Source organism: Rhinolophus sinicus, linkage group LG02 (assembly GCF_036562045.2).
Source record: "Rhinolophus sinicus isolate RSC01 linkage group LG02, ASM3656204v1, whole genome shotgun sequence".
NCBI lineage: Eukaryota > Metazoa > Chordata > Mammalia > Chiroptera > Rhinolophidae > Rhinolophus > Rhinolophus sinicus.
In genome coordinates, this window is record NC_133752.1 from 195,891,278 (window position 1) to 195,917,628 (window position 26,351).

The 26,351-nt window shown below is 55.2% G+C and overlaps 1 protein-coding gene across 6 annotated transcripts in view; it reads left to right on the forward strand.

Annotated features, from left to right (window-relative positions):
• The window catches only part of MPPED1 (metallophosphoesterase domain containing 1), a 70,457-nt gene extending 44,106 nt beyond the window's left edge, over positions 1–26,351 (forward strand). For all 6 annotated transcript variants that reach the window (XM_074326510.1, XM_074326511.1, XM_074326512.1 and 3 more), the window contains 4 exons: positions 4,499–4,724; positions 20,025–20,140; positions 22,140–22,253; positions 23,973–26,351. In XM_074326510.1, the coding sequence (XP_074182611.1) occupies positions 4,499–4,724; positions 20,025–20,140; positions 22,140–22,253; positions 23,973–24,091 (575 nt within the window). In that variant the 3' untranslated portion in view covers positions 24,092–26,351. The remainder of the gene's footprint in view (positions 1–4,498; positions 4,725–20,024; positions 20,141–22,139; positions 22,254–23,972) is intronic.

Below are 26,351 nucleotides of genomic sequence, written 5' to 3' on the forward strand. Positions count from 1 at the left end.
CAAAAACACTGGTTATTGTGCATTTTATCCAGAGTCAGGCTGGTCAGAGCTGCAGGAAGGTGTGCGCACCTGGGGGCTAATACAGGCTTAGGCTGTAACAACAGAGGTAGCAGCCCTAGAACACAGGAGGAGACTTCTCCACCCCAGGTTGTGACAGTCAAGCCACACCAGAGCCTTAGTTCTGGCTCCTGTACCCCTTCAAGAGAGCAGATCCAATTGGAGGAGATTCAGAGCTGGACAGTCAGAGTTATGGGCAAGGGAGGTGGGTCTGAAAAACACGCCCAATCAGGACCATTGGAGGAAAAGTTTGGAGGTGATGGAGGGCTCCAGGGAGACAGAAGTCAGTTGATATAAAGGAGACAGTCAGAGCTATCTCAGGCTGGATTGATTGACTTATAAATGCATCCATCTTTCTCCATCCATCCATCCATCCATCCATCCATCCATCCATCCATCCACCTATCTATCCATCCATCCACCCACCCACCCACCCATGCCTACTGCACCCACCCATCATGCATCACCCATCCAGCTCCCCACTGAGATGCACTGTAGTGTGATGGTTTGGAGTGCCACTTCAGGATGAGTTTGATGAGGCCAAGCCACAAAGATCATCAAATGCCCATTGCCCTCTGTGGGTTGTTTTGTGTAACCTTAGGCCACCTCTCTGAGCCTCAGTTTTCCCAGACGTAAAACGGGGATAGTAATACTTAGGTGTCTGTGAAGGTTATATACACAGCCGGCGGTTGCCCAGTCCAAGTGGACGTCCGGACAGACATGTCTGTGGCTGGACATCCAGCTCGGAAGGACATGGTGCTGGACGATTTCTGCATCCACAAACAGACAAGCCCCTGCCTCTAAGCCATGTGGCACCCACCTTCCTGGGAGAGACCAGACAATATTTGAGGGCACCATGCTCCTTTGTTGTGGCTGCTGCCCCGGCCTAGCTTTGTGGACAGGAGCCGTGTCCCCCCACCCCCTTACCCTGGGAGGGGAGCTCCTCAGTTACCCTTCTCTGATCTGAGGGGGGAGGAACGGGAGAGCTGACAGCTTCCTGCTCGCTCCCTGACCCCTGGTGGATGGGAGCTGCAGAAAGAAATGGGACTGTACAGTTGGAGTAATTTGCTTATTTGCTTAAGGAACACCCCCAGTCCGAGACATGACATAAATACATTAGTGCGGCTCTGGCTCTCGCAGCCCTAGAGGCGCTAGGAGTGGGATGGACGAGTGGTGTGAAGTGCAAACGTGGAGAGTCAGAGCCTGGAAGCAGTCGGCAGTGGTGAGGGGCTGGGTAACGGGTCCCAGCTGGCTCTGCTCTGGTGGCCTTGGAGTCTCAGCTGCTGACCCAGAGGTGTGGGGTCACCTGGACCAATGTTCTGGTCACTGGCTGTGGGACCTGGGCAGGTTCCTGACCTCAGAGCCTAGTTGTCCCCTGCTGGGGACAGAGATGGGTGAAGCAAACACATCTACTCCTGTGCTGCTGGAGCTGTCCTCCTGCTAGGGGGCCAAGCAGCCTGCTCGATACCTCTGGGCCAGGCCCCGTGGGGTGGGGTGTGATGGAAATAGGAGGTGGGTGAGGTGGGGAGGCAGGTGGGCTTGGGGAGTCAGTCCCCACCACTTGCTTGGAAGCACTGAGGGGCAGGGACCAGATGTGTTCCCTTCATGTCTCCAGGGATTGCGCGCCTGCAGGGCAGTGCCTTAAAATGAGTGACATGGGCTGGATGTGAGTCGTCGGGACAGGTGGGGACGGGGACAAAGTGATGTGGCATCCGTGTAAGGGAGACTCCAATAGCAGCACTTGACTGGGCCGAGATCATGAGACTGTAAAGTGGATTGATTTTTTAGAACACAGAAAGAATGACATTTTATTGGGAATCTCTCAAATTTTTTACGTTGGCAATAAATTCAGATTTAAAAAAACCAAAAAGTTTTGCCAAACAAAATAGTATGTGTGTGGGCAGGTCTGGCCTGCAGGCTTCTAGTTTGCAAACTCTGGTCCAAGGAAGCTGACATTTTTCTTCAACATCACAAGTCTCTGTGCGTTTCCGTTCTTTATCTTCTGTAATCTCAGAACAGTCTTGCAAGGTAGGTGTGCTTCTTCCCACTGTACAGGTGAGGAAACCGAGGCACAAGGAGGTGGTCAAACAGCTGGTTCGTGGAAGAGCTGGGTCTGGGACCGGGGCTGTTAGCGCCTGGAGCCCATGCCTATCATTGTCCCGTGCCTCCCAGAGTTGATAAACATTAAAGAAGAGAGAAGACACTGTTTTCTCAAACCTGTAAAGAATCCTGGGGTGGCTGGTGGGGCAGTGACGAGCCGATTATGGTTTTCTGCTTGTTTTGTAGAAAAAGTCTTTCTCGCTGCTAGGCTCCCCGTCTCCTGTGTGGCTGGGCTGGGAATCAGGTGGCCATCCAACAGCCATTTGCCACAGCCATTTGCCACAGCTGCCCCGGGCAGGACAGATGTGCAGGTCCCAACTGTGGGGGTGAGGGGCGAGTGGAGAAGCAGGTTCTAGCTGGTTTCTGGGGGACTCTTCCTTTACATTGCAATTAGAATGCAATTAGATTTGTGGTTACAGTACATGGCACTTCATTGTATGGCACGGCCACAAAACACAGTTCCCTCTTCCTGGAGCTTACATAGGGTTGGGAAAACATGCTTCTTTCTAGAATGCGTATCGGGAGCCAAGTCTGATTGCACGTCTGTCGCACCTGATCCAATGTCGTGGGCGTCCATTCCCAGTTAGGGAGACCAGTTTGGCTCTATTTCTGGAATAGAGCTCCTGACGCAATACTCAAGCAGTGGAGGGGATAGTTTCAGGTCACGGTCAAGGTGGGAAGGCTCTGCGGTTTCTAGCCTTTCACCCTGAGGAAGGGGCTCAGCGGAGTCTGGGGGCCAGAGAAAGTTCTTAGGCCCGAGGGAGGGGCAGTCACCAGGCACACCCACCTTGATCAGAGGGGAAACTGAGGCTCAGACAGATTAAGTGACTTGCTCAGATGAGAGGGGATGGTGGTGGGATTTGAACCCAGGTCAGCTGGCTCCTAACCTGGGGCACTTGGCCCTGTGTGTTCCTTGTAAAGGTCATGGTCACTCAGGAACGGAGAAGGTGTACTGAGGTGTGGATCTCCATTATTCAGGCAGCCTCTCGCTCTTCCCCCTGCGCGCCCAGGAGTCGGTCCCCTGGGAAGGTCCCCTCTCGTTCCACACCCCAGCGTCCTGAGCCTATGATGATCGCTGGCACATAGTAGGGCTCACATGTGTACACTCCATCTGGGATCCTTCTAACTAGGCATAATTCAGGACAAGAGACGTGACCTTCTTGCTGAAACAGAGCACAGTCAGGTTTAGCGTCCCTTGTGTTGGCTCCTTAAAAACACAGAGTTTAGGTCATGCAGAGGTCCCCTTCATCGGCCACGAGTGCTTCTCTGTGAAATGTGGAATGTCATGGTTCTCCTGCCTGGATGCCCATATCCCCAAGGCCCCTGCGCTGGGATGGCACCTTCACACGCCCCTTAGTACTTAGTGGGTGTGACCCAGGACACACCCACTGGGAGGGGCCAGGAGAAAGGTTTGGGCTTCCAGGTTCACCTTCAGTATTTTATTTTTTATCTGGAACAGGTACCATCACAACTGTTTCTCTAGGCCTGGGAGCCCAGCAGCTGAGGCTGGTGGGAGGTGGGGAGTCTGGGATGTGCCAGGGTGGCTCCCAGGGGTACAGTGGAGGGCAGGGGTGGGTGGTGGTTTACTGAGGCTTGTGTGGCCACCCTGGAACCCAGCCCACAGCCAGAGCACGTGGGAGGCGGTGCACATACCTGCTTAGGGCATCTGCAAGGTGGGGCCCCAGAGAAAGAATGGGGAAGAATTCCTGTGTGGAAGGACGGCCTGGGATTACAGAGAGCAAAGCCAGAGTGACACTGTCACTAGTTCAATGCATGGTCTGCACAGATGGTTCTGTTTTGATTGCACTCAGACTTTGTTTTGACTTAGAAGTTCATGGCCGAGGGGATGGCACCTTCGTTTTCCCTGAGCTTAGAGCGTAGGATCTCCAAAGGTTTGACCTGGGCTTTGCAAAGAACTTGCAATTCCTGTTGGGACGTGGAGGCTAATGAGTCAGACCCCCAGGTAGAAAGGGGCCTGGGTCAGTGAGCTGGGGAGGCCGGGGGTCCAGGGCAGGGTCTCCTTCCAGTGGAAAACTGGCCCAGACAGAAGACATGGAGGCAGGGAAGTCCTGCGGACAAGGCCAGGAGCACTGCAGCTCAGAGACTGGAGGAGCCCCTCCTGTGGTCTGGGGGCTGGCGGCCTGTCACCCACAAGACACCCGGGCAGGAAGGCTGCAGGGGCAGTGGTTGGGCTGCTGCTGCCTCTGATGCAAGGGCACAGGTTGGGGGGCAGGCAGCAGGGGCAGCTGCGCCAGGGATGCCAGGCTCTCACCTCCCCCTTCCCTCAGCCATGCTGTGGCTTCCAGAAGGCCAGCAGCGGTGCACTGTGTTTGCCCTGCAGGCAGCCTGCCGTACGAGTACAAGATTGTGATCGCCGGCAACCACGAGCTGACCTTCGACCAGGAGTTCATGGCCGACCTCATCAAGCAGGACTTTTACTACTTCCCGTCCGTGTCAAAGCTGAAGCCCGAGAACTATGAGAACGTGCAGTCGCTGCTGACCAACTGCATTTACCTGCAGGACTCGGAGGTCACCGTTCGGGGCTTCCGGATCTACGGCTCCCCATGGTGAGTGCCCTGGAGTCACGGGTGAGCGTGCGCTGGGGAGTGTGTGTGTGGGGGGGTGGACGAGCTGAGGCTGCGTGTGCAGAAGCAAGTGGGGCTCGGAGCGGGCAGTCACTTAAATCACAAGTACAGTCTTTATTCTCTTTTGGGGACACGGAGTGATTAGGCTTCATGATGAGTTCACCTGGCTGTGTGGGGATCAAGGTGGGAATGGGTCATGACTGTTCTGTGTGATGGTCAGCGTGTCCACCGGGGCCCCGGTGATGGTGGTGATGGTAGTGGTGATGGTGGTGGTGGTGATGATGGTGGTGATGATGGTGATTATGGTGATGGTGGTGATGGTGGTGATGGTGATGGTGGTGATGATGGTGGTGATGGTGGTGATGGTGGTGATGGTAATGGTGGTGATGGTGATGGTGGTGGTGGTGATGATGATGGTGATGATGGTGATGGTGATGATGGTGATGATGGTGATGGTGATGGTGGTGATGATGGTGGTCGCAGCAAATCATTCCTGAGCAATTGCAGTAAGCCAGGCCCTGGGCCGAAGTCTCAATAAGCATTGTCTCTAATCCTTATTCAGGCCTGTGGGGACTGATTTATTGTCCCCATTTTACACGTGGATAGACTGGCCCTTAGAGGTCCAGCTGGCAATAGCCACAGGGTGCCAAGTGCTGGCAGGGTGAGGAGGGTGCCATACACAGGAGGGAGAGACCACGTGTGCTTGAAACTACGGCTTGATCCCAGAAGGCTCCCTGGAGGAGGTGGCGTAACCTGAGACATGAAGGAAGAGCATGGCATTCACAGGCATGGAGGCTGGGTGACAGGGCCTGAGGCTGCGCCATCACCCAGAGCAGCACACGCAGGGAGGTTGAGGGGTAATTTAGGGGGACATGGGGCCTGTATGGGTGCAGGGACTTCAGGAAGAGCTGCTACCAGCAGTAGTGTGTCTGGCAAACCCCTGGGCTGTCCCGGTTGATGGCACATGCTGACCATCTGGAGGCTAGAGGCTGTGGGCGGGTGTAGGACCTGGTCCCATCCTGCCAAGGCCTCCTCACAGAGCAAAGGGGAGACGCTGGGCTGTCCCACATTCCCTGAGCAGCAGGAGGTGCCTAATGTCACCTCCCTGTCCTCCCCATATACAGGGTCTCCATGAACCCTCCCTGTGGCCTGTGAGGTCCCAGGTGAGGACCAGTGGGGCATTCAAGGATGTGATGAGCTCAGTGCCAAGGACAGAAGAGAGGTGGCAGCTGAGTCTGTCTGGCAGACCATTAGAACCCAGACCTGGAGCAGGAGTCTGGTTAGGCGAGAAATCAGGGCATTCTAGGCGGGGGGCCGGCGTGAGCAAAGGCCTGGAGGTGAGCCACGCATGAGGGAAGGACTGGAGTGTAAGGTCAGGTGGGGCAGTGGATGAGATGGGGAAGAGGGTCCGGAGGGTCAGATGTGCAGGCTCTCAGGTGCCAGGCCAGGGAGTCCGGACTGGATCTCTTTGCTCAGTGGTTCTCAACACCCTGTCTCCCCTACATACCCACATATACCTCACACACATACACAACCCTTTTGTGTTTTAAAAAGTTATATTCTATAGAGGTTAACAACATGGTTTTGGAACCAAATTGCCTGAGTTCAAATCTTGGCCTCATCTCGTATGGGCTGTGTGACCTTGGGCAAATCACTTAACTTCTCTGTGCTTCAGTTTCCTCCCCCTGCAAAATGGGAGTGACAGTACCCCTCCTGCAAAGGGTGTTTGCAAAGGTGTCAGGAGGGTTCAGCTGAGCCCGGAGCCTGTGCCAAGCTCTCCATGAGCAGAGGCATCATTCTTATTCTTTGCTGCAGACTCCATCCTTTTAACATGGCCTTGGCCAGAGCCCTGGATGTAGGACGGAGGATAGTGGGGGATGGGAGCTGACAGGAGTCACTCAATGTCCCAGCCACTTCCTCCCCAGAGCAGCTCTGTGCACCCCCACAGCTGGGCTCCGAAGAACCCCCTTGATAGCCAGCTCTCCAGCCTCATGTGTGAATGAAGGGCTGGGGTGTCAGGCCAGCCCTCGGGTCCCCTCTGCCAGCTGGAGGCCAAGGGATGGTGCTGCTGAGGCCTGAGTCAGGCTGGCTGTCGGCCTTGCTGTCATCCAGCTGCTCTGTGCTTGAGCCACCAGTGGTCCCTGCTTTTGGCTTTTGTGGCTTCCAGCATGGGGCAGTTCTGAGCCCTTTAGTTCCAGGTCCCCAGGACCTGAGTTCAAGGAGCGCTTTCTCCTCAGCCCCCTTACCTGTCGTCCCAGCTGGGTGCACACCCACAGCCCAGGCCACGTCAGGCTCAGCACCAGGCTGCAGGAGGGGAAGAGGCTGCTGGACAGAGAAGGGAGCTGAGAAAGGCTTGGCGAGATCCAGGAGGGCTCCCTGTTAGAGGGGGTAATAGAAGTGGGTCCAGAGGAGGCATGGGGTTTCCATAGTGGATGAGGCAAGAGAGGAGCCACATCTCTGAGCACCTGTTATGCCAGACTCTTCTTGGGCCTGATGTCCTCTGTAGCCCATAATGCCAAGGGCTAAATGTAGGCACGTCGTCTGCAGTGCACGATGCAGGCCATGAACTGGCATTCCATGTAGCAACCCCACCCTGATTCCCCTTAGGCCCCATCTGGGGCTGGGAGCAGGTGGTGGGACACAGGACCTGGGCTCATTTGCTGGGCGAGTTGTACTAAACTTGCCACTTTGAGAGCTAGTTGCTTGCCTCTGCTTCTGTAACACCATGAAATTAATCCTGAGTTCCTCTGCTCTCCCCTCTGGGACCTGCACTTCTGGGAAGGTGGGGCCCTGCCACCAGGCCCCCGAAGTCACATCAACGGCAGACACTGGGCTGTTGGGCAGTGAGGGATGGGGTGCCACCACTTCTTAGCTGTGTGACCTTGGGCAAGTGCCTTAGCCTCTCTGGTCCTTCTGTGGAGTGGGGAAGTGATAAGGTCTGTATGGGCCCACCATGTAAAGGCCAGGCCCAGAGTGAGGCCGTGGACGTTGGCTGTGGTTATTAGTGGGGAGCTCTTGGGGTGGAGGCCAGGAGGGGGGCAGCTCTATTCCAGTGGATATCTTAACACACCCCCAGGCAGGGCAAGGCCTACAATTACAGAATGTCAAGTAGAGGCCCAGGTGGGGATGTGGCTTGCCCAGAGCCACACAGTGAGTGGTTCTCTAGACTCTTGATCTGTTCCAGGGTGGAGGCAGGCCATTCAGTGTCCTTTGGTGAACACCTGCCGTGCGTCAGGCACCAAACAGGAGTGACCTAATCTCAGTGGCCTCTGGGGCATGTGGGCAAGGCTGACAGGGTCAAGGGGCAGACCTGATGTTTGTGGCCCTAGAAGGCAGAGCAGGGACAAGAGGCAGGTTCTCATCGGGGGTGAAGGACATCCCCCAGGCAGGAGTGCCGGGGAGAGGTGACCTGGCCTTCTGAGTGGTGAGCTGCCCATTAAAAGGGGCATGCAAGCAGAGATCCACTGTGGTTGGGCTCGGTGTCCTTCCAGCCCCTCCCCCCCTTAGAGGCCACAGTTTCTCTGCCTGTGGCTGATGATTCTTCTGTAAGCAGAGGGACGCAGGGGCATGCCCCTGGGGGAAGTCCTTTTGGTGCCAGACCTGGGAGGGCAGCAGGGTGACCAGGCTGGCCTTGATACTGAGAATTCACCAAAGCAAGCTAGCTAGGGAGGGGAAACCACAAGCAAACTCAGGATTACCACAACTGGCCTTTCTTCTAAGTGTTGCCACCAAGAGATGCTCTGCCGGGGAGACCAGGTCAGATGTGAATGGCTTCGCCTTCTTGTTAGGCCACATGCTCTGAGGCCCACAGTGGCTGTCATGTGCCCCGCCTGCTGTAAGGCTCTGGAGACCCAGAAATGAGACCCGTCTCTGCCATCTGGGAGCTCAGGATTCAGGTGGTGGTGGGGCCGTCACTACTGACAGCCCATGCTTACAAAGCCTTTGTCCAGAACAGGTCCTCGGCTGGCCGGCCTGTTCTCATTCAGTCCTTGCAGTGGTCCCCCTGCCCCCCCAGGACCCGGCACCATTACCAACCCGTCCTGCCGGAGTGGGTGAGGCAGAGAGAGAATAACTTTTAATATGCATCTGTCTCATGTGATATTAGGAACATACTTATACTAAAAGAATTATTTGTTTATCTGAAGTTCAAGTTTAATGGGGCATGCTCGGTGTCATCTGGCCACCCTAATCCGGGGATAGTTTGGTTTCCCGAACTTTATACAACCAGACTCATTCAGTATGTGTTGTATCATATACTGCTTCTTATGCTTAATATTTATATTTTTAAGAATTTTCCATGTCATCGTGGGCAGTTGTAATCGGTTCTTTGCTCACTGCTATGTAGGATTTCATTGTAAGAATATACTACGATTCATTTATCCATTCTACCCAGATCCAACCACCTGTTGGTGCTATTTAAATAATATTGCTGGGAACGTTCTTGCACTACTAAGAGGAGTGCACATAGATATATATTCCTGAGTGTATATCCACTGCACACACATACACACATACCTAGGAGTGGAGTGCCAGGGTATAGACTACCATGCAGCTCTTTGGTGGAGCTGCTGATCTGGTTATGCCAGCGTCCCCCTGCCCACAGCATCCTTACACCCTTGTCAACACTTAGTGCTGTCGGGCTTTTAAGTTGTGACCCACTGGTGGGCTGCGCTGGGGTCTCGGGGTCTTGCAGCTGCATTCCCTTGATGGTTGCTGAGGCCATCTTGTGTTGGCCACTCGGATTTCTTGCTTCTGTCTTTGCCCATTTAAAAAAAGGAACTGGGCTGTCTGTCTTTTCCTTATTGGTTCATAGAGATTCTTTATGTATTCTGAATACAAGCCCTTTGTCAGGCGTGATGTGACAAGTTGCTTTTCCTCCCCTGTGACCTGCCTTTCCCTCTCTTAGCGGTGCCTTCAGATGGCAGTAGTTCTTACTTTTGCTGTAGTCGAATTTGTATGTGTGTTTCTTTATGGCAAGTGCTTTTGGGGTCCTATTTAAGAAATCTTCCCTTCCCTGAAATCAAGAAGAAGATGTTTCCATATCATCTTCCAGGACCTCGCGTTTCACGTTTGGGTGTCGGACCCCCAGCGTGATGGTGTGGACAGTGTGAGGTGCGGGTCCGTCGGGGGTTTGCAGGTCGACACGCACTTTGCCCGACAGCAGGTACAGAAAGTCTGCTCTTCCTGTCTGCTCTGCCCAGCGCTCACCTTACGCACCGCGTCTGTGTCTGCCTGTCTCCGGCTCCTGCAGTCCACTCAGTTCCAGGGCCGCACTGTCTTAATTGCTCTGACAATTGAATTCTTCCTGGTCTCTTTTTCCTACTAGAATGTTTGAGTCTCCACGAGAGTAGGGATCCGAATCGCTCCTCTGTGGACCTCACTCCAAGGCATAGTATGTGAGTGGATGGATGGATGAACGCACGGACATACCCAAGTCAGGCGGTGGGGACTCGGTTGAAATCAGGCCTGGTCTTCCTGAGTCTGTCTGTGACCTCCACCCAGGTCTGCCCCCAGCCTCCTGACCGCTGGCCCCTTCCTCTCCTCAGTGCTGGTCTCTCTTACCCTGGCTGCCTGTCACCCTCAGGCTGGAGGCAGACACCCTTGGGTCCCTGGACCCCTTCCATTCTCTCCCTTCCCCAGCAGAAGCTCCATTACCGCATCCACCTGTCCAGTGGAAGGGACAAAAGTCTCACTGGGCCCATGTGTTTATGCTACCACCCTCCCAGGGCACCGTGACTTTCCAGGGCTCAGAGAAGCCATTTCTGGTCCCCTCAGGTGCAGACTCAGCATGGAGCCTTCACGAGAGCAGCTTAGAGGAAGGGGGCGGGAACCAACCGCAGAGGAAGAGGAAGAACTCAGCTGTTACAAAATCCTAAGTGTTAAAAAAAAATTCTGTATACATACCGTATTCATTTATGGGTTTTGGATGCATTTTTTGTTCTCATTTAGCTGAAAACGGCCTTGATTTAAAAAAAAAAAGAAAGAGTGAGGGAGAGAGCAAAATTGGCACGCAGCTAGTCCATCTGGTCTAATTACTTCTGGTATTTTGAAAGGAGGAATCTAAACCTGCTGAGACATTAAACTTTGAGAAGTGGCTGCCGGGCCGTTGCTGGGCGTCTGGGCATGGATCCTGCTTCTCAGCTTGGCTGCCTCCTGGCAGGGCCAGGCCGTGGGGCCAGGCAGGGGTGTCGGCTGCCCTGCCTCTCTCTCAGGGAGCCAGGAGCCTCAGGGACCAGCTCTTTGCAAACAACCAGGACTGTGCAAGGCCAGACTCTGACACAATCTGTGTGATCTTGGGTCAGAATCTTGGCTTTCTGTGAAATGACAGTAGGAATAGTCTCCTTGTCATTAGGGTTGTTCTTAGGATTCGAGGAGGTCATGTGTGTAAATTGCTTGGCACACAGTAGGCATTCAGTACACGGAGGTCCCACTCACCCCCAAATCTCTACAGCATACTGACCCCGCTGCCCAGAGTGGGGGCTTAGGGAGACCAAGGCCAGTGGGGGTGTGGGGTGGGGCTGTGTGGCCCCTGGGCCAGGCTGGGGGGTGGGGGGCTCTAGCATGAGCCTTTGATGTCCTCTCTTCCCCACATGCACATAGTGGCTGGTTGGGTGGGGTGGGGGCAGGAAGCCCTGCTCCAGGGTGGGGGCAGCCTGGAACTGTAAACCTTCCCCTGCAGGAGCTCAGGGTCTGCCTGTCTGTGCCACAGACAGAAGTCCCAATAACTGTTTTCACCTCTTCCTGGAGGCTCCGCATTTGAGCTGCTCAAATCTTCGAAACAGTCAGGTTTTGTGTCCATTGTACAGCTGAGGAGACTGAGACCCATGGAATGAAGGGACTTGCTTAAGGTCCCACAGTGACAGAGCTGAGCTGGGCCTGGATGGGAGGAGGGAGGCCTGCCTGGACCTGTGCACAGAGAGGTACTAAAATGCTTCTTTTCTAACTTGATAAAATATATCCTTTGGAGAAAAGGGAATAGAGCGTGACGTAATGACCCCCTAGCTTTTTCCTTGCCTCACAAATGCCTCTCACCAGAATGTGTTTGAAGTCCTGGGAACACAGTGCCAGGTGGGGCGGGATCCTGGCCAGTCCTGAGGCCTGAGACAGCCCCCCGCTCGGCTGTCCCCAGCTAAGGCCAGATGCCAGTGGTGACAGTGGTGAGGCGGGCCCTGCCCATTAATCCCTGCCCCTAGCCCATGCGCTACTGTGGCTTCAAGGCTGCCACCCTTTCCAGGAAGCCCACCTGGTGAGCCCAGTTTGGACTGACACCCCTCAAGCTGTGCTCTGGGCCCTTGGTCCTTCCTCAGCGTGAGAGATGGGCGAGTCTGAGACTCAGCTCCAAGCACCTGACCCAGAATCCTTTGCTCTTTATATTAAGAAAATCTTTTTAATCTTTCAGAAAATATTTATTTTTTCATTTCTCTCCGATAATTCTGATGTATTTGGGGTGTTGTAATTTTGGATTGCATGCTCATGTTCAGCAAGGGTCTATCTGGAGGTGTCCTGGGCAACCCAGTTTGGGGGTGCCACACAGAGAGAATTGTGTATGCTTTGGTCTATGGGTGCACAAGCCAGGGATCCCTTTATATTTATTTCTTGGCTTAGGGCTTCCTTGGCCACGTGGCCCCACTGGCTGGAGGACACACTTGTCAGAGGTCCCCGGCGTCTTCCTCTCTCTGGCGGAGGTGGCTGTGGTCAGCAGGCTCCTTTCCTGGACCACTCTTTCCCTGAAGCCCGCTGGGGGCCCAGCTCTACCAGGGTGGGTCCAACTTCTCCCTTTAACCACCAAAGCCTTGTCTCTTGTTGCCTCAAGGCTATTAAGACGCACGTTCCTTGGGTCCTGAGGCTGGCAGTCCCTGTGCATTGAGAGTCCCTGTGCATTCTCTCCCGTTTCTTGGAGGTTTAGCAGGAGGCTGTGGCCTTTGCACGTGTTCAGGCGGGAGAGGCAGCCTCTCCCTCCCGTTCAGTACGGAGGCCCTGCAGTCAGCAAACTCCCCGTGAGCTGCCACGGAATTTTCCCATTTAATCTGCCTAGCAATGAGGCAAGCAGGGCTCTTTTAATTCCCATTTACAGTGGGGGAAAGTGAGGCTTGCGCGGGTCAAGCGACTGGCCCAAGATCCCTGCCCTGGGCAGAGACAGCACTGGGTTCTAGCCTGGTGGGTGGACTCGGTCAGGTCGGGGAGCAGCCAGCCTCCACCAGTCCAGTGGGCATCATCACTTCTTCCCGGCTTGCCCCTGGCACCGTCCCTCTGGCAGCCCCTGCTGGGCTGAGGAACCCAAGCGGGGATGGCCTTCGGGGCCCTAGATTCCTGGCCTGTTAGTGACGTGGTTTCCGTGACCCCGGGTCTTGCATCTGGAAAACAGAATTCAGCTTCTTGCCTCCCAGGACCATGCAAGGGAGAGATGAGTGGGCCACACAGCGCCATTGGTCTGGCACCACAGGTGGCCTGTCAGGAAGCCAGATCAGGTCAGGAAAGCTGTCTGCTCAAGGGGAGCCGTGAAGCCAGCGCTAGGACCGACCGTAAACTCCCCCTGGGAAACTGGCTGGTCTAGCTGGCATGAGACAGGTTAGGAGGGACCCCGACAGACCCCACAGTGTCCACTGCCAATGTCCCGCTGCTGCCCACGTCCCTTCCACTGGAACCTCACACTTGTCAGCCTCACGTGACAGGCAGGCGGTGAATTCTGATGGAGGGAAGAAACTCCTCCGTCTCTAACCCCCTCCTCTGCTGCTTCAACACACGCAACATACAGCTACACACACGTGCACACACTACACACATACACACGTGCACACAAGTGCACACATACATACACACACACACATACACACATACACAACACACTCCCACACCACACACATACCACACAGACACCACACGTACTCACATACTCACACACACATTTTTTCTGCCACATACACTTGTACACTTTCTCATACACCGTCTCCTGCACACACCCCCTCCTCGCACACACATACGCACACGTGCACACAGATGATTTCTCTTTGGCCCCTTTCCTGCCCTTGTCTGCCTTGATTTCACATTGTTGTTGTTTTCTTTACAGAGGCCCCTGCACACATGTGCACACTATCCCACATGAGATTAATGTTTGAGACGGATCTTCTGCCTTCTCCTCCGCAGTCCCCGCGAAACAAAAGATGAATGATTCTGCAGTCGGAAAGGTGGGGGGAAATTAATTAGGAATGACAAAGGGGCCCATTCTTCGGTTCCACTTATCTTGCTGCTGACTTGCCTTAAGTGCTGTGTGCCCTGGCAAGGTGTGTGATTGACAGTCCTGGGGGACGCATTGCCGGCTCTGTGTGGCCCTGCCCCCTCTCTGGCAGCCATGAGCCCCTACGGGTGGGTGGAGCTGGCACCCCTGCTGTGGAGGCAGCTCCCCCAACCTCCCTCTCAGCCCCCCAGTCAGAGAAATGCAGAGAGAAGGCAATGCAAACCTCCATCTGAGTTGGGCAAGTGGGGTGGAGGTTCCACCTGTGGGACGTCCCCAGGAGTCAGGGGACCACCTTTAGGGTGAGGAGTCAGGCTGAATGCTCCTGGGAGACTCAGTTTCTCCTGCTGCAGAATGGGAGCATAGCCTCCCTGGGATGCGTGAGTGTCCCAGGAGGCATTGAGGGTCAGTGACAGGAGTCGTCCTCACCTGGGAGGCTCTCAGTATTGGCAGAGGCTGTGGCTGGTTCCCCGGAAGTGACTCAGGAAACCTGGCCTTTGTGGGAGCAGAGCTGCCAGGGCTGGAAGAACAAACAAGTTAGGGATCAGGATGAGTGTTTGGCTGGGGTGGGGAGGGGGAGCGGACCTGGCCTGAGAGCTCAGGGAGGCTGTTGGAGGACAGGCCCCACCCCACTCAAACTGCAGCTTTCACCCAGAAGTGAGAGAACACCTGGCCCACAGCAAGTCCATTGCAACAGGCCATTCCCTTCTTCCCCCAAAGGACTTTCACGGGGCTGAGGGCAGCTGCCAGGCAGGCAGCAGAGCTCCCCACACTCAGCTTCCCCCTTGCTCCCACCCTGGGGACACAGGGAAGGTTCTCCAGAGGAGATGAGTTGGGACGCATCAGAGGGTGTGAGCATCCAGGGTCTGCCTTCGCCTCTGAGGCCTCACCTATGGAATGGGCACATGATTCCACCTGGACAGGTGATGATGGGAGGGTGAGAATGGCTTCTCAGCAGATGGCAAGAGTTCTCATATTATTCTTGTTCTTGCTGTAGGTCTTTGGGCTTCGTGACTGCCAGGGACTCTGGGAAGGGTACAGAGAGGCGAGGGTTAATGCTTAGTTCCCACCTGCTTGCCTGCCAGGTAGAGCACTTGTCAGTGCATTCTATCATCCATCCATCCATCCATCCATCCATCCATCCATCCATCCATCCATCCATCCATCCACTTACTCACACCTTGAACAAACCCTCCCTGAAGCCCGCCTAGGCTCTGTCTGTTGGGCAGGAGGGATTTGACCTGGGTCTGCCCTGAAGGAGTGAGCATCAGGGCACCCAGAATGGAGAGGGTCACCTGTGCTTGGGAGATGGAAGTGATCAGGGGAGGCTTCCTGGAAGAGGTGACCCTTGAACCAAACCTTAACAAATACCAGTTATGGACTCTGTGGGGAGGCTAGGAAGGGCATTTCAGGCGTCTGGAACACCACGAGCAAAACCCTGGAGGTGGGGAAAGGCTGGCTGTATTCAGGAAACAGAAGGTGCATTATCATATCAGATGGGGGAGGAGTGTGAACTCAGCAGGAAATCTGAGCTGGATGGTCCAAAAGGTGGGCTGGGACATGGCAGCAGGGAGCCATGGAAGGCTTTGGAGTAAAGACATCACATGGGCAACAGAGGAGAGGCAGGGAGGAGCCAGAATCCCAGGCTGCTTCCTCCCTGCCCAGCCAGGCTCAGAGGAGACCTGGAAGGCCCAGGGGCTGGCTTGAGGAGGCTGGCAGGGGACACTCAGAGGCAGGCAGTTGCCACTGAAGAGGGGGAGCCTGTGGCTGGGCAACCCCAGCAGGGTCCTCTTTGCGTCAGCCGCCCATTGGGCACAGGATACAGGAGCCAGGAACTCTGGTGCAGCTCCCCCCTTGCTTCCTGTGTGTTCTCAGACACATTGCTTGATTTCTCTGTGTCACCATTTCCTCATCTCTTAAATGGGGGTCTCCCTACAGCTCTGAGGATTAACTGAGCCAAGGTGACAGTAGCTGGTACAGTGGAGTTTCCTGAGGAGGATGAGTCAATACCCCTGCACTTATTTTCATGGTTGTGGAATGGAAGCCGAGAGCACAGGCTCTGGGAAGTGTTGTCTGGGTTTGAGCCATGGCTATGTCGCTTGGTCACCAAGTAGCCCGGGGCAAGTGAGTCTCTGTACCTCTCTGTACCTCAGTTTCTGCATATGTAAAATGGGGCCATGATGGCAACTGCCTCCCCGGGGGCGGGGCGGGGCGGGGGGAGTGTGAAGGCTCATGGCTTGTGAAGAGCCTTTGGACTATGCCTGTGCAAGTGTCCCTTGGTGTCCTGTCAAGAGAGCCCCCCACAAGCCTCTCCGGTCATTGGACCTGGGCCAGGGTATACCATTGGCCCACCTGGGCCAGGGGCATCCTGGGCTTGCTCTGTCCCCACACCCCAGTGTCCCTAGGAAATGCGGTGGCTGTATCCCAGGCTAATTGAAAGACACTTGGTACACGCCCCTGCCAGGGGCTGTGCTCCCCACCTGGGGAGACAAAACCAGAGCTGGCTGCGCTCTGCCTCAGCCATTTTCTATAGACAAGTACCGCCCCCTCCCGTCTGCCGTTAGGGAACCTAGAATTCACGCTTCAGGGGGAAACCGTTTAATGATTGGCCACGCGGAGGTCATTTATATTGGCTAAGCGGGCTTAATTAGACAGGATTCCAAGGTTACCATGAGCGCACAAAAAAGCTGTTAAGGGGTTAACCTCTGAGAGATTACATTGTATTCAGCGCTCTGTTAAAGTTTGAATTAATTTTTCCCATGGGTTTGTTCACATTCTAATTTTCAACTAAATGAGACATCTGTTTCAGAAAAGGAAAATTTGCTCTGGTTGTCATGGCAACTATCATTCTGTAAGAAAATTATTCCAATGGTTACTTTAGAACAGAAAGACAGAAATTCAGGACATAAAGCCGCCTCCATCGCTCAGGCGGAATTCTGATTCATTGGGCCCCCCGGGGGTCTGTGATGTGGCCGGGTCGTGGGGATGACATCGGGCTCTGGACCCTCAGTGGTGAGGCTGGGTCCGGGCACCAGGTTGTGTTGGAGACTGGGACCGTGGCTGCTGCAGCCCCCACACTGCATCTCGGGTGGGCATTTGGGGGTCTCACTCAGACCACGGCTGCCCCAAGGTGGGCTGGCCGGGTCCTGCTGCTTGGATGACAGCCCTGTGAGCCCCTGCCTCCAACCCCAGTCAGCCTTGCACGTCACCTCTGGCCCCAAAGGACCTTCCTGGAAGAGGGTCGAATGATCAATGAAGAATGCCCATGTCGCCTGGAGGAAGGATGGATGCCACCCCTTTGTGGCCCCTTCCTACAGCAGTGTCCTTTCCTGGCCTCATGAGGTCACCCTGAAGAGTCCGTCCTCCTGCTGCCCTGGTCCCCACCCTCCGGCTGGCTGCTTGCTTGTGGCCGCCCTTGAAAAGGCCCCTAGCTTAAGGAGGGTGCTCCCCAGCCAGCAGCCATCCTGGGAAACGTCTCCTCTGGACATTCCCATGCATGACTTGACCCTTCCTGCTCCCCGCAAGTCTAATGAAAGCCAGGACACCTCCTTTTCCCGTTGACAGAGCTCCTGGGTATTAGGAAGGTGTTTTCACAGTGGTGGTACAATTTAATCCTCCTAACCTTCCTCCCTCCCTCCTCCCCTCCCTCCTCCCCTTCTTCCCTTGTGTCAGGCAGTGGGGTACAGCATCCAGCAAGAAGGACCCTCCCTGCCCTCATGGGGAAAGCTCTGGGGGCATAGGCGTCATTATCCCGTTGGACCCAGGCTGGGAGAGGTGAAGTGACCAGCTTGGGGGCAGAACCAGGACTGCTGATGTCAACTCAGTGCCCTTTCCACCCATTAGAGGGAACCAGGCAACTGCCTTGCCCAGACCTAACATTCCCAGAGCTGCCCCACTCCCCTGACCCCACATGCTGTGGACAAGGCTGGTAGCTCCGACAGCCTCAAAGACGATGGGATGAGGGGGGACGGGAGGGGGGCAGGAGGTACAATAACTGCAGTTCTGAATCCTGCTTCTCCACCTCGCTCTGCCTCTGACCTGCTGTGTGATATTGGGAAGTGGGGCAACCTCTCGTGGCATCTCTGGGGACAGGATTGATTCCAGCTTTTCGGGATTCGAGGTGTGTATTTCCAAGATCCAGGCAGGTGCATCTACGGGGGAACGGTCACCCCCAGAGGAAGGTTCATTAGTGCTGGGCAAGGGGAAGGTGGAAGAGGCAAGGGTTTGACTGTGGGTGGATCCGGGGCCTCTGATATTTCTGAGTGTCTCTTTCAAAAAGCCACTCCTTGCTGTGGCTCACGGGACTAACAGATCCCTTCTCTCCATACTGATGAAGCTTTGTCCTGTCTTGTAAATATTTGATTAGATTTTGAAAAATGGATCCTATGTTTGGAAGGCAGTACCAGAAATGCGTTGCTTCTTTCCTGCAGGCTCTCGGGGCTGGAGGCTGGAGGGCGGACCTCTGGGCTTGGCTGTATGAGCAGCGCCAGGCCCTGCAGTGACTGCCTGGCTCGGCTAGAGGAGGCTTTATGTGCCCAAGGACCACGGGCTTTGGAAATGTCAGAGTCCTGTTCTCAGGGTAGCACAGCGGGAGCAGCCTGGGTGCCTCTCGAGCAGGATTGTCAGCTGTTTCTGACCAGGAACCATGGCGGGAAAAGCATTTGACATTGTGACTCAGTACACGTGGATTTGGGTGTATATTTAAATATATTTAACTGAAGTAGCCCTTACAATGTACTCTGTTTCCTAGTCTTTCCTTTCCTCTTATTTTTTAAAATGCTGCTGTGACCCATCAAGATGCAGTTTGAAAAAACTTTGCCTTAGGCCAAAGTTTTTTCATCCAGGCTCCATGGATGGATTTAAGAGGGGTCCATAATAATGATGGTGGTGATGGTGGTGTTGGTGGTGATGATGGTGATAGTGATGGGGATGATGGAGATGGTGGTGATGGTGGTGATGGTGATGGTGGGGATGGTGGTGATGGTGGTGATGGTGATGGGGATGATGGTGATAGTGATGGGGATCATGGTTATGGTGGTGATGCTAAAGGGCTGTGTTCACTCGGGTGGAGTTTTGAGGTATCACACTGCTCCCACCTTCCCCTCACCCATCATTAATGAGCCTTCCTCTGAAGGTGGCAGTTTGGAATCTTATAATGACTTAAGCCTAAGGGATGACCCTTAGGATACTTTTGTTGCAAATGAAAACCCAATTCAGATGGCTTTTTATTGGCCCATAGAACTGAGAAATTCAGCGGTGCGGTGTGTGTCCGGTGCAATTTGATCCAGCTGGCTCCCTTGGGATGTGTGCTCCAGCCATCTCTCTTTGGGACAGCTGAAACGCTGCTGACAGCTCCCAGGGCAAGCAGCTCACTGGTTTATGCACAGGAATGATAGCGTCCTCTTCTCTCATCAGTGAATGAAATGTCTGGGACACCCTCCAATTGGAATGATCTAGGCCACATGTTCACCATTGAATTAACTGAGGGGAATGACTCGCATCTATGGGTCTAGGTCCTGTTGGGCAACAGGTGGGATTCCGTTAATTGGCTTGGGTCCATCCTGCCCTCCCCTTAGAGCTGGGGACGGGCTCGGCCCTACCTGGAACCCTGGCTGGGGGTGTTAGGTGGAAGCAGGAATGAGCATCCTTTCCCTGGAACCCACTCAGCTGTGGGACGGAGGACGCAGGAGCATTCTCCCACGGTGTGGGCAGGTCAGAATGTTCTCTGGATTTCCTCAGAAAAGCTTGGAGCAAGAAAGATCATTGGCAAAAGCTGATTTTTTAAACTTTTAAACATTTTTTTATTACATAAGTAATACTTGTTCGTCACAGGGAAACAGACTGCAGTTAAGCAACAGGAAAAGGAGAAGAGAACACCGCACGGCCCAGCATTCCGGCCACGTCCAGGCGGACCCCACCACTACCTTGACCAGACTTCCTAGGCATCCAGCCGGTCCTGATGGCTGTTTGGTGTTCGGCTTGCTTCCCCTTCCTGTGCTTGCCCCGTACTCTCGCCAGCCCTCTCTGAACTGCCTGCTCTTCTCCCGCAGGCAGCCCTGGTTCTATGGCTGGGGCTTTAACCTCCCGCGAGGCCAAGCGCTGCTCGAGAAGTGGAACCTCATTCCCGAAGGCGTCGACATCCTGATAACCCACGGGCCCCCGCTGGGTAAGGGTCAGCGCCCAGCCCTGCCTGCCCTCTCCAAGGGAGGACGCAGTGCGGGCGGGTGCGAGGGAGCTCCCGACGGGCCCTGTTCTGAGTCCCGCTTGCTGGGGCATCTGGGATAAGTTGCCCTGTGGGCTCCTTAGTTCCCGAGCTGCGACCTTGACTTGCTACCTTGCGGATTCCTCACAGCCACGTGGGGAGGCCAGAATCAGCTGCCCTTTTTATACACATGACCAACTGGAGCTTGGGGAGCACATAAGGCAGGGCTGGGCGTGCTGCTGCCCCCTTTTCTCACGCCCCACTTCCTGCCCTTCAACGTGTCCCTTCCAATCTACCTCCAAACTGTGTCCCAGCTTCTTCCTCTTCTCTCCACCACAGCTGTCCCCACCTTGCTCTAGGCCGGTGTCTTCTGTTTCTCTGATGACCTCTGTGGCCTCCTCACTGGTCCCCCAGCCCCGAGTCTTGCTCCTTCCAGTCCACTGTCCTTCTGTCATCAGGAGGGAGCCACTGTGCACGGGGGCCCAGAACAGCCCAGCACAGCTGGAGAGTCATTCGCTCAAACATCTGTGCAGGAAGAAGCTGCTCTGAACACCTACTGTGTGCCAGGTGCCCAACGAGTGCCCCTGGGCACCATCTATTTAAATGCAGGAGCCCCGAGTCCCAGGGCGCTGACAGGGTTTAGGGGCGACACTTAGCAGATTGTAACCAGCTCTGTTACCCCCACCTGAAGCCCACTGAACACTGAGGTGACTTCTTTCAATATTCAGTGTCACCGGTTGCTCCTAGTGAGGCTCTGGGTGGGGCAGGTTTTTTCTTCCCTCCCTCCCTTCCTCCTTTCTATCCCTCAGTCCATCCCTCCAAACAGTGTGTTTGGGGGTCTTGCTCTCTGGACGGATCCCCGCCCCACACACCTACTTCACAGACAAATACAGCTCTTGTTTTGGGGATGTCTGTGTGCCCAGCCTAGCTTCTGAAACGGAAGCACAGAGAAGTTAAATGACTTGTCCAAGGTCACACAGCCAGTAGGTAGCAGATCCTGGGGCGTGAACCCAGGTGTCTGTCCCAAGCCTACTCCCCGCCCACTTCTGCCTCTCTTCTCTTGCCTCCTCCTCCTTCTCTTTGCCTTGGTCTCTCTCTGTCTGTCTCTGGTGACAGGTGATGGCAGCTCCCGTCCCGACTGCCCATGTCCCACATCCTGGCCTGTAACTGCACACAGGGCTTTTCTTATCAGACCTCTCCCTATCTGTCTCTCGCTCATGTCGAGGTCAGCGTGTGTTTGCAGCCTGCCTAATTCTTCAAGTCGAGGGGCCCCCCGCCCCTTCTAGCACCTGCAGAAACCTGTTGGCACCCACCCAAACAGAGAGGGCCCGAGAGGAACCTAGCTGCCCGTCTGTGGTGATCGATCAGTCACTGTTCATCTGTGTCGCCACGTGAGCATAGCAAGCAGCTGCCAGTGGGCAGCTGGCCGTGTGAGCGGACCCAGGCCCGGCCATGCGGGCGGCACTGCCCTGGAGCAAGTTCACTGTCATGATTTTGTGTTTGTTTTGTTTAGAAAGTTTCCGACATGGAAGCCTTGCTCCTGGGTTCTGCTCTGCTGCCAGCCACTGGGGTGTCCTTGGGCCTCACCTGTCCCTGTCAGGCCTCGGTTTGCTTATCTCTGCAATGGGTGGAGGCCATCCTTGAGGCCACTCCGAGCATGGTGTCTGGGGGCTCACAGTTATGGAGCACCCCCCGCCCCACGTGCCTGGCCCATTCTGGGTTCTTGTAAGCATGTGTGTCTGTGTGGCCTGAGGGGAGGAGGGTGAGGCTGCACGGCCCCAGGTGGCACACAGCAGAGCCAGCCTTCCCTCCCTAACGGCTGAGCCAAGGCAGGGTTGGGGGGAGCATCCTGGAGGTTAGGGCATGCTACGTGCCCCTGTGCCTCTGAGGCTGCAAAAGCTGCTGCCTGGGGTCTGTGGGGTTGGGGCCGGGGTCACTGCCCTCCTGTTGTCGCCCCGCGCAGGCTTCCTGGACTGGGTCCCCAAGAAGATGCAGCGGGTGGGCTGCGTGGAGCTGCTCAACACGGTGCAGAGGCGCGTCCAGCCACGGCTGCACGTCTTTGGCCACATCCACGAAGGTTAGTGGGCGGGGCTGGGGGGCGGGGGGGGGCTGGGGGGGCCGGGCATGCGGAGGCTCCTCCCTCGCTGGCCCTTCCCAGGGGCCTCTCGCCTCCCTTCACCCAGCCACTCCTCCCTGGTCTCTCAGCCAGGGCGATAAGCCTGCTTCTAATGTATGCTTTGTAAATGCCTCGTCCGTCCATTGGCTATTAGCTATTGCTGAAATGCACAATTATAGGAGGATGAATGCAAAATCAGGTAAGATTCAGGGTTCAGTCTTACGTCCTTGGAGCCCTGCAACACTGCCGCACCTCCAGCTGGGAGGTCTTCAGGAGATAGGCAGGGGGCTTTTCGGAGGGGGGGACATTTGCACATGGTATGGAGGATGCATGAGATTGGGTAGGCACACTGCCCGTTGCTCAGGCTGGTGGCCCTGTCTTGTTGCTCGCACCCTGTGGCCCAGCATACATTCTCGTACAGCAGGTGCTTAGTAAATGCGAGGGCTGCCTGCCTGCCTGAGAGGCTCTAGTGGCACCTCTCCCCCACCTGGACCACACACACATACAGACTCGGCATTCTGGCTTCTGTCCTGGGGGGCTGGGATGTCTTGCAGTGTCCGCATCATTGGGGTAAGCAGTAGGGAAGTGTCCACTTTGCCTCGAGGGACGGTAGGCAGGGTGGCTGTGATGGTGACAGGTGGCGTCAGCTCCAGTGCTGACGGCCCACAGCCCACGCCCCGGCCTGTGACTGCAGGTGGGGCTTCCACAGTAGATGTCAGGCTTCCTCACCAGAGCCTGATTTCACAGTTAGGAAGACCCTTCCTTTTGCTCCTTTGGAAGCCTTAACCCCTGTGGCAAAGGCCTCCCTGTCTCGTCCCACCTGCCAGGAAGCACACGGGCTCCCATGGGGCATGGGAACCGATGGGTTTCCCCCCACCTTCCTCCACCTCCATCTGCTTTGGGCCAGGGCCCCTGGGCTCACATATGCCTCGTCCACATCAGCTCTATTTCCAGCCCAGACGCAAACAAGCCTCGGAGCTTTCCGTGAGGGCCTCTGCCGGGTGTTGTCAGGAGTGGTCAGACCTCTCCTGGCCCACGGAGCTCAGACTTCTGGGCAGCAGACGGACAATCAAAGGCAGAACCTGAGAGGTCATGGGACAGACGGACAACTCATATGCCCGTCACTTACTGCAGACCTACTATGGGCACGCAGTGCCATCAGATCCAGGTTGCATATGATCCAAACCACACCCCTGCGCGATTGTACAGGCAAAACAGGGGCTCCAAAGACCTAGTAACCTGCACAGGGGAGGGAAGTCTCCCTTGGGGTTGGAGGTGACCTGAGTGGAAGGGTGGGGAGGACTGTAACAAGCAGACGTGGTGGGAGGAGGGGTGACGGGGGCAGAGGCTGAGAAGAAGGTACCTGACAATGATGGTGATGGTGATGGTGACGGTGATGGTGTCAACGATGGCATCTCCCTGTGCTTTCCAGGCACTGGCCTGAACATTTCATGTGGATTAGTGTGTCATTTGATCCTCACAGCAGGCGTGGGAGGAGCACCTGTCATTGTCCTCTCTGTTTATGGATGAACAGCCTGAGTTGAGTTTCAGGAGCTCGCCCCAGACATACTCAGTCCAGCGTGGCTGAGTGGCCTCTGACTGCCACCCCTGCAGGCCACCCTTGCTGCTCCGGGTCCCGGTCCTACCCCTTCAGCCCTAAGGTGTGCGCTTCCTTTCCAGGGTATGGTGTCATGGCGGATGGGACGACCACCTATGTGAATGCGTCTGTGTGTACCGTGAACTACCAGCCCGTGAATCCGCCCATAGTCATTGACCTTCCCACACCCCGGAACTCCTGACTGTCCCTGCCGTCCCAGCCCTGCCCTCCCACAGCAGCTACCTATGCCTGGCCGAGAGCACGGACCCCCAACTACCTTTCCTTCCATGCAGACAATGTGTGGCTGTGGGGACCAGCCCAGCAGATGAGTTGAGGTCTTGGAATGAAGCAAATCACCCCTGACTTTTCAGCCTCTGTCACCTGGCATCGGGACCCTGTGGGTCCCTGTCAGGGGTTTTGTGCTCATTACTATTTTCTGCGTGTACATTCCATGTGTACCTCGTTAAAGGACCTAACGAGCCCGTGGCCCCACCCTGCTTGGGAAATGACTGACTCTTCATCCTTCTCAGTTGAACACCCTTGTGGGTTTGACAAGCCACTGCTCTGGGACAGATGTTTGGAAGTCCTTGCACAAAATCTCCCTCTAACCGAGGGTCTATGTGGCTGCCAGCCCCAGGGTTGGGGGTGGGTGGGAGGTTTTACAGTTGAGCACGAGCCTTTCCTCTCCCCCAGGCTGGAGAGGGGGCAGGCCTGCTTCGCGGCGGAGGCCCTCCGAGGCAGTGTTCGGGGACATCTCAGGAATTCGGACTGCACCTGGCCAGGCCAGCACGATGCTGCTTCGTGTTGTCCCGTGTTTTCTTCCTGTGAGCACCTTTGCTGACCTGAACAATGGCCTGAGCATCCCAGGCACTCACATGGAGTCTGGATGATTTGGGGGGTTGGTTCTACAGAACGAGCCATTTGAGTGCCCAGGACGGGCTGGAGGTTCCTGAGTCATGCATGATCCCTGGTCCCGTGGGGGCTGCACTGCTCTGCAGAACTCAACAGCCTGGAGGGTCCAAAGGTCAAGGCCACGTCCATGCGGACGTGCAACACACACACACACACACACACACCTCTTAATTTAATGAAGTGGATCCGTGTTTCTCATTACTGTCCTTGAATGGGGGTTCCATCCCTCTGTGTGATTTCTCTCATGCCATTCGGATGCTACCTGGCGTGCCCACAGCCGAGGAAAGCCTCAGCGCCTCTGCCTCAGCGCCTCTGCCTCAGCACCAGCCGGCCCGTTAACGGGAGGTGGCACCGTGACAGTGGGCCCTGGGCTCTGGCAGCTTCACATTGGGGGACTTTGTTTTCTTTTTTAAATCAGGACTTGGTGGGGGTGGGGGGTTGGGCTGAATCTCTGAGGGAGAGGGAACCAGGGGGGCCTGATGAGAGTGAGGCAGACTGGGCATGTGCATGGCCAGATTCTGTCTTTATTTAAAAGTTTGGTACTTTGTTCATCATGGATTTTCTGCATCAGTTTTGATTTTTAAAAACATTACATTGAAATAGTATCATTTACCATCATTACTGAGTTTTGGGGTGCCTCCCTTAGATGGTGCTCCTGAGAGGAGGGCCCGACTTGCCTCACCTTCGTCCCAGCCCTGGGAACCAGCATTTAGTGGGTCCTTGGCAGATGCAGTCTCGTTTCATTCTCAGCCAGTCCTGCAAGGTCTGGGTACTGTTGGCCCCATTGTAGAGGTGAAGAGATTAAGACCAGAGAGGTGAGGTAACTTGCCCGAGGGTGCACAGCTCAAAAGGGGCAGAGGCAGGATTTGAACCTTGGCCTCTGGCTTCACAGCCCCTGCTTTAACCACCACCCAAAGCTCTGTGCCCTATAAGACAATGCATGGTCCAAGGCTCTTTTACTTAAGGGTCCTGTTCAGAAACTGCCTGGTTCATTTCCCATAGAGTCCCTGGAGACCTGAGGGATCCTGTTCTCCCAGCGTCCTGAAGACTGTGATTCTTTCCTACTCGAGCAGGGCTCCCTGTGGGGTGAAGGGGGCACCATCCAGGGAGCCTGGCAGCAGCACCGCAATGGCTGAGGCCAGCTTTGCTCTGAGGGGCGCAGGGTGTCAGGAACCTCCTTTGGCCTATGTGGTTCCTGGTAGCCGGGGATGTTTACAAGGTCTCTGGAGATGCCCCAGACGCATGACGTGTGTGCACATGTGGGGTGGGGAAAACACAAGGCTCTTTCTGTCGCCTCTACTGAATTTCTATGGGGACCAAGATCTAGAAACTTAAAAAATTTTTTTCCTAAGGTATCTTCAGAATATGGTGTATTTTTATGTGGAAAAGAAAAGTTATGAAGGCAGCTGTTACTTTAAGAAAAAATTCATTAAAAGTCCTTGAGGTATGAAAGATGATGGCGTGCTCCTCAATCATTTTGGCATAACTTGATTGTGGCTGTAATTTTTTTTGTCAAGCATGTCAGACAATAAAGTCTTTGTAAAAAGAAA